This window comes from Felis catus, chromosome B3 (genome assembly GCF_018350175.1).
Source record: "Felis catus isolate Fca126 chromosome B3, F.catus_Fca126_mat1.0, whole genome shotgun sequence".
NCBI classification, from domain to species: Eukaryota; Metazoa; Chordata; class Mammalia; order Carnivora; family Felidae; genus Felis; species Felis catus.
In genome coordinates this window covers 137293178-137300468 of record NC_058373.1, presented here as the reverse complement: position 1 = coordinate 137300468, position 7291 = coordinate 137293178, and the positions used below count along the sequence as shown (strand labels likewise).

Below are 7291 nucleotides of genomic sequence, written 5' to 3'. Positions count from 1 at the left end.
GACAGGGAGAGAGAGAATCCCAAGCAGGCTCCGGGCTGTCACCAGTGAAGTCCGATGCGGGGCTGGAACTCACAAACCGTGAGATCACGGCCTAAGCCAAAACCAAGAGTCGGATGCCTAACCAACTGAGCCACTCGGGTGCCCCTAAAAATGTTGTTTTTTTTTTTTTAATTTTTTTTAACGTTTATTAATTTTTGAGACAGAGAGAGACAGAGCATGAACGGGGGAGGGGCAGAGAGAGAGGGAGACATGGAATCCGAAGCAGGCTCCAGGCTCTGAGCTGTCAGCACGGAGCCGACGCGGGGCTCGAGCTCACGGACTGCGAGATCATGACCTGAGCCGAAGTCGGATGCCCAACCGACTGAGCCACCCAGGTGCCCCAATGTTTTATTTTTGAGAGAGAGAGAGAACGGGGGAAGGGCAGAGAAAGAGAGAGGGACAGAGGATCTGAAGCAGGCTCTGGGCTGTCAGCACAGAGCCCGATGCGGGGCTTGAACCCACGAACCGTGAGATCATGACCTGAGCCAAAGTTGGACGCTTTACGGACTGAGCTGGGCGCCCCTACCTGATTTTTTTTTTTTTTACACCAGTTACACAGTTAACTACTTTTCAACTCACATCATTTACCATTTTTCACCGATCCTGTCAGGTAGACGCATCGTTTTTTGGTTCTGCATGATTCTGATTTTACAAGTTGGGAAAATGCGACTGAAAGGGCCAGCATGTCCACTGTCGCCCAGCCAAGGAGCCGGGAGGGCAGGACTGGAACCCGGGGCCTGCCGCCCAGAGCCTTGCGTCAGTCCCTCTGCTGTCCTGCATTTGAACCCCCGGCTCTGTGCCAGGCGCTCTCCCTGGAACCTGACACGTAGCAGCCACGGGGCAGGGGTGCGTGTTTCAGAACGATTCACGAAGCAGCCACTGGGGGGGGGGGGTGAAGGGGGAAGCGGAGAGCGGAGTCCCTCCCTTGCCCTCCCCCCTGCACCCCCACCTCCAGAGGAGTTTCCAGCGTCCCAGTCAGTGCCGGGAGCCCTTCGCACACCCTTCCCGCGCCCCTGCGTCTTCTCCCTGCTGGTGTTTCATCCGGGCGCTCCTGGAGAGCGGCACCTGCGTGTTTCACAAGCCAAACGTTGGACAGAAGCCTCTAAACGTCTGGAGGAGCGCAAGGAGGGGCGCACGCAGGTAATGAAGCTGAAAGCTCGCAGAGCCCGTGGCCTTCGGGGCTTGATTAGCGGGGACTGGCACTTTGCTGCAGAATTGGCAAATGAAATGCTTCTTGGAACTAACGCGGGGCGAATTTGTAAAACGTGGGAACGTTCGGTCTCGAAAAGCCGGCCTTCCCCAGTCTGGCAGGGACCCAGACAGACAGGGCCCCTGGAAGCTTGCTGACCCCTCGCGGGGTCTGCTGGGAAGGAATGGCAAGACTTGGAAGACGGAGGTTCCAGTCTGGGCGCTGGCACGTCTTTGCTGTGATCCTTCGGCCAAATTCCCTACCCTCTCGAGCCTCAGCTTCCTCATCTGTAAAAGGGACGCGTGTCCTGGGTGGCTCAGTCGGTTAAGCGTCCGGCTTTGGCTCAGGTCGTGATGTCGGGATTCTTGGGTTCGAGCCCCGCGTGGGGCTCTGTGCTGGCAGCTCGGAGCCTGCTTCGGATTCTGTGTCTCCTCCTCTCCCTGCCCCTCCCCCACTCGCGCTCTGTCTCTCTCTCTCTCTCTCTCTCAAATAAAATAAACATAAAAAATAATTAAAAAAGGGGCGCCTGGGTGGCGCAGTCGGTTAAGCGTCCGACTTCAGCCAGGTCACGATCTCGCGGTCCGGGAGTTCGAGCCCCGCGTCAGGCTCTGGGCTGATGGCTCGGAGCCTGGAGCCTGTTTCCGATTCTGTGTCTCCCTCTCTCTCTGCCCCTCCCCCGTTCATGCTCTGTCTGTCTCTGTCCCAAAAATAAATAAACGTTGAAAAAAAAATTAAAATAAATAAATAAATAAATAATTAAAAAAAAAAAGGTGGATGTCTCCTACCTTATGGCATCGTGGGAGGACTAAATGAAATATTGCGCATAAAGCTCGTGGGATCGTCAGCTCTGGTTCTTTTCATTCTGTTTTTTGCCTGCCTGCATCCCTCCCAAGCCCCGCGGCCCTCCACCTCTGTTCCCTGTTGCTCTCTGCCTGGAACGTTGCCCCCGCGGACTACATTACCCAGCTTCCCTTGCTCCGTGGCTTCAGCCATAGAGAGGCTCCGGTCGGGGCTCAGGGGCGGGGCCACAGAAAGAGGCCGGGGGTGTTTCTTCTCCTCTCCTTCCTGGCTTCAGATGGTATTGGAGTCCCTCGAGAGCTGCCGCTGCCGCTGCCACCGGGCAGCCCTCCAGGGGGCTCCGGCCCCCCGCAAGAGATGGGGCTGTGTCCCCTTGTGCTGGTCCCCATGTCTTCCCCACGCTCTGCGACTCGCTCCCAGAATTCCAGCCATGGCCCGTGCTGTGTCCTCCAGGCGTCTCGTTATGGTGTTCTCAGTAATGTCAGGTTTAATTTTTCTGTCACCAACAGCCTACGTGCGACCCGAGATGAGCCCCTTCTGCTGTTCCGCACTCCTCAGCGTCCGTGGCCAGAGACTGTCTGCTCTCCCCTCCGCAGGATAAAAAGGAGGTAAACAGTCTGGCCCCCTGCCAGCTTCGGGAGGGGGAGTAGCTTAACCAGCGGTGACTTTGGGATGGGAAACCCAGGGGTGGAATCCGACCCCTCCTTCTGGGAGAAAAGAGGCCTGCGGTTGTGGGGTTGGATTAACTCCGCGCACGAAATCTCAGGGACTCTGGTTTTTGGCCGCAGATCTGAGCTCTGCTCCCTAATGAGCTGTTGTAATGAAGCGGACGCCTCGTCTAAGGTTCCGAGGTCCCTGCTGCTTCCAGCCTCAGGAGGGCAGAGGTCAGTGGCCCCGCAGCCCCCAACACCTTTCCAGGACCAGTCTGTTCCTCTACAAATAACAGGGGCGCTACCGAGGGCTCACCAAACTGGAAAGTTCTGCAAGTCTGTGAATGCTGGAGCCCATGTTGGAGTGTGGGAACCCCGGGGGTTTCGATCCCGTCTTCCCGGCGAGCCCTCAAAGCTGGCGACCAGGTTTGCTCATCCTGAGATTAATGGGCCCTCCCTCCAGCTCCCAGCCCAGTGCTTTATACAGCTTGATAAACGCATGCTGAGGACTTGGTCCCCGGGGCAGTTCACGTCCTGCAGAAGGTCGTTGCTGAGGTGGGTTTGGGGCGTCCCGGGATTCACTGTAGATAAAGCCCGCGAGGGAAAGGAGGCAGGAGCATCAGGGAGAGAGAGTCTTCGACCCCAGTGAGCTTCCGGCAAAGTCTCGGCCAGCCCAGTGGAGAACTCCAGAGCAAAGATTGCTTGCTGAGGACACGTACTAAGGACACGAGTGGCCGGGCCCTACCTCCCCTGTAGAGACCAGCTATTGACGGCGGCCTGGCCCGGAAATGCCCGGTCCTGGCTCGAAGGCCAAGCTGGAGCCGGATGGCTCCGTCGGCAGAAGGCTGGCAGCTCAGTGCTCGCCCTGACGATGAGCTCCAGGTTCCTTCTCCAAGAGAGACCTGAGCGGCTCGTCCCCACCGACGGTCACTGGGCCATCTGCTTAATGACAACTAAAGGAGACATACAGGTCGCAGGCCTCTGAGGCGACCGTGGTCCACCGGCCACGATAAGTTCCAGACCTTCCGAGCGGGCAGGGCCCTTAGACTTAGACATTCATCCAGCAAGTGTCAGGGGAAGCCGTTGGATGCCGGGCACGGTTCTAGGCTCTGGGAAAATAGTAGGTGAATGAAACGGTCTCTGCGCGGATCTGCCAGGAGAGGGGTCAGAAAACTTCAAAGGGCCAGAGAGGAAATATTTTAGGTCTGTTGCAAGGACCCCGTGCGGCTGTTGTGGGGACACAGCAGTCTGACCGTGCCGGTAAGACTTCACAAAAACAGGCCGGGTTTGGCCCGCAGGCTGTAGTGTTCTGACCCCGGATTGGGATAACACCTGCCTGTTTACAGATGCAAAGACTGAGGCCCAGAGAGGGTAAGCACTAGACCCAGCTCACACAGCAGGAGGTAGGGGAGCCAGCGAGGCGTTAGGAGACTTGACTCCCATCCCAGCGCTGTTTCTGAAACCCATATCTCTTGTCAGTGTGCTTCCGGCGGGCAGACGTCATTCCCCTGTCGGCAGAGGACATTCTGGCTGGAGAGGGGCTCACGCTGACACCAGCTGCTTGGGTGCTGGAGGAGGGACACCGGGCCGTCTGCCGACTTCAGTCACGTGCCACCGAGTCCACGAACGCCAAGTCCTGGTCCGCTGCCTCTGGTTGTGGAGCCTGGGTCGCCCTGCCTCAGTCTCCCCATCTGTAAAATGGGTAGACCAGCAGTGCCCCTCCGTCGGATGGTGGGGATTAACTGAGGCAATATTTGCAAAGAACCCAGGGACACGGAAGGGGGCACTCTGCCTCTATTTACCAGATAAAACAAAAGGTAGCCTCCGCTGGAGGAGAGACCAGACCCAGACCCAGAGAGTGAGTCACCCAGAGTTGGGGTACCTTTCACACAATCCAGGACCCTGCCCCGGTCCTGGCTGGGGAAGAGCGAGGGTCCCCTTCCCGTCCAGCCTCAGCGTCATGAGACCCGAGTTCCGTGTTTGGATTACAGACGTGCGAGGAATCTGGTCAACCGAGTGGTGCCGGTCATCAGGCTCAGTGCTACAGGGCAGCTGGTGGGGCGACCGCAGGACACACACCTGTGGACCCAGCCTTGGGTCTCCCCCTCATCTGGGTCACACAGCTTGAACCAGAGCTGGGGACGGAGCACGATTTGCTCACCTAGCAGGGCCCTGCAGGAGTCACGCTGGGGCGCGAGCCATAGCTGCGGGGTGCCTGAACTATTGTTTACTTGATTTAAAATTAAATCTAAAGTAAATACGCCCCAAATGTGAAATCCGTAGTTACTAATAATTTTTCTTAACTCAAGCCTCATTTTGCTTGAATACATTTCCTTGAGAGGAAACCGTATATAGAGACAGAAAACCGCGCCCCTTGTGAGAAGCGCAAAGTCATCTTAGAAATACGCAAAACGAGGGGCGCCGGGGGTGGCTCAGTTGGTCAAGCGTCCAGCTTCGGCTCAGGTCGTGAGCTGGCGGTTCGTGAGTTCGAGCCCGGCCTCGGGCTCTGTGCTGGCAGCTCAGAGCCTGGAGCCTGCTTCCGATTCTGTGTCTCCCTCTCCCTGTCCCTCCCCTGCTCACGCCCTGTCTCTCAAAAAGAAGTAAACGTTAAAAAAAGAGAGAAAAGCAAAACGGAAAGTAGGGCATACTCCTCTAGCTGCATACTTTTGTCTTCTGTCTGCTGAAGGATGTGACCCTGAGATGAGCTTTCTCTCCACCCTAAAACAAGGAAGATAGGTGTTAGGCGTTAAATGCGTTAGGACCCGAGCCTTTCTTCTTGACAGAATCAGCAAGGCCGAGAAAGAAGCGGAAAGGCCGTAACTTTCCCACTGGGTGATTCTTCCTCCAGGCGCTGAGTGTCGGGTGGGGGTGGGGGCGCTGGCACATGGCTGGCACACTCCCGCTTCTGGGCAACTCTGCTCTGGACAGACAGAGGTAGCTACGTACCTGGGGCATTTCTTTCGCAACGGGGAGTCTTCAACAGGAGACCGCGGACATCAGCTGCGACAGTGCCCCAACTCTGGAGCGGTCACAGACACACAGGTATGGCGCTGGGCAAGTCAGTTTCTCCCCTGGACGCACCTGAGGTCCCTCTAGCCGTGGCCCAAGCATTCCAACGGGGACCGCTATAGCTTGGTGGCGGGAGCGCACGTCTGGGGGCAGAGGAGACCCAGATAGCTTTGACCCCCTACTCTGTGTCTTATTAGCCGTGTGGCCTGGGTTAAGTCACCCATTGTGTCGGAGTCTCATTTCTTCCCGCGGAGACGACGGTACCTGTTTCAGAAGACGGGTGTCAGAACAGAGAGAGCAATCGTGCTGGCCACGTAGCACAGGGCGGACCACTAACGCATGTGTGTTCAACGCACACGCAAAGGAGCACAAATCCTACGGGTTCTCTAGTGCGCTGGGACTCGGCAATCCTCGTGGGGCGTGTCGACTCCGTTATACAGATGAGGAAGCTGAGACCAGAGTTAGGGTGCTCTACCCCAGGTCACACCAAGGGCGGAAGCCAGTGTGGAAACTCTCCGGGGCCCTTGGCTGCCATCTTCTTCCCATGATGCCCCACTGCTTCCCGCATTCCAGTCTGCTGCACTTGGGCCTGGTTTTTATGGCCCAGGTTTTGTATTTTCCTTTTTTAGAGGCTCTGGGAAAATCTCGGTCTTTCCGCTGACTTGGAAGCCATAATTACCGTATTAACCGGAGAAGACTTTTGGGTTTACTGGAGCACATAAAAAGCAGACGCAGGCCCTGGCCGGGAGGGCCTGGGGACAAACAAAAAATGCCCCCTTTCGCTTGGAGACTAACTGAGCTCTTGGTTCAGGCACCTAAGAGGGGAATAAATATCGATCCTGCAAATCTGAGGTTAGAACCGGTGCTCACGGTCGTTCGGGCTCTTGGGGAGACGTAAAGAGCCTTAAATACAATGCTTGGCTCAGTCTGAGCGCGGTAATCTAGCTCTCCACTACCCCTTCCGTGAGGCCAGAAATACCAGGACCCCAGTACCGGGTACTTACTAGCCTTGTGTAAGGAGAGTACACGAATGCTCCATTTATCAAAGGAAATGGTCCAGTTCCCCCAGGTTTGTAGCCTGAACTGGAATAACCATTTGGCTGAGCACAGGGGAGGAGGGACGTGAAAATTTAATGAGCACCTACTCTGTGCTAGGTACTGTACAGGGGCAAAATCATTTCTCTTTGTTGTCAAAATAGACAGCCGGGTATGACTTAGGGCTTTGTGCAAATGAGAGGCTCGGCTACCGGGGTAAGTTCCTTGCCCCGGATCCCGCAGCTAGGAAGGGAGTGGGAAATGTTGGGAGAATCATGTGTATCTCACTCTGTCTCCCCAGGAGGGGCCTATTATCATGGGGAGGCAGTTCTTCCTGAAACTCACTGGCCTGGCTGGGGTCGGAGTTGGGGGGGGGGGGGGGTCGTTGGTGAATGTGGATTCTGCAGCAGGCCTGGGGGAGGGCTCTGTGATTAGCCTCACACGTTGTTTGCGCCTTTCCAAGGCTCAAAGGGGGAAAGACAGGTATTTTCCCTTCGCCCCCCACTCCCAGTTTAAACTGGTTTTGTTGCTAACTGTGAAGCTGGCCCTGTCTGGGCACCTCATTTGCTGC

General features: G+C 56.4%; 1 protein-coding gene across 1 annotated transcript; it reads left to right on the top strand.

Annotated features, from left to right (window-relative positions):
• Nucleotides 1–2263: 2263 nt before the first annotated feature.
• On the top strand, nt 2264–4118 carry LOC111561008. Its single transcript, XM_045060734.1, has 2 exons — nt 2264–2634; nt 2815–4118. The coding sequence occupies exons 1-2, from the start codon at nt 2384–2386 to the stop codon at nt 3323–3325; spliced, it is 762 nt and encodes a 253-aa protein (XP_044916669.1). The 5' UTR covers nt 2264–2383; the 3' UTR covers nt 3326–4118.
• Nucleotides 4119–7291: the final 3173 nt, after the last annotated feature.

What these genes read in the sequence shown, in the direction of transcription:
- LOC111561008 (XM_045060734.1), top strand. Translation starts at nt 2,384, where the DNA reads ATGGGGCTGTGTCCCCTTGTGCTGGTCCCCATGTCTTCCCCACGCTCT. An exon ending in CTCCGCAGGATAAAAAGGAG is followed by an intron (nt 2,635 to 2,814) that starts GTAAACAGTCTG and finishes TTTTGGCCGCAG; the next exon opens with ATCTGAGCTCTGCTCCCTAA.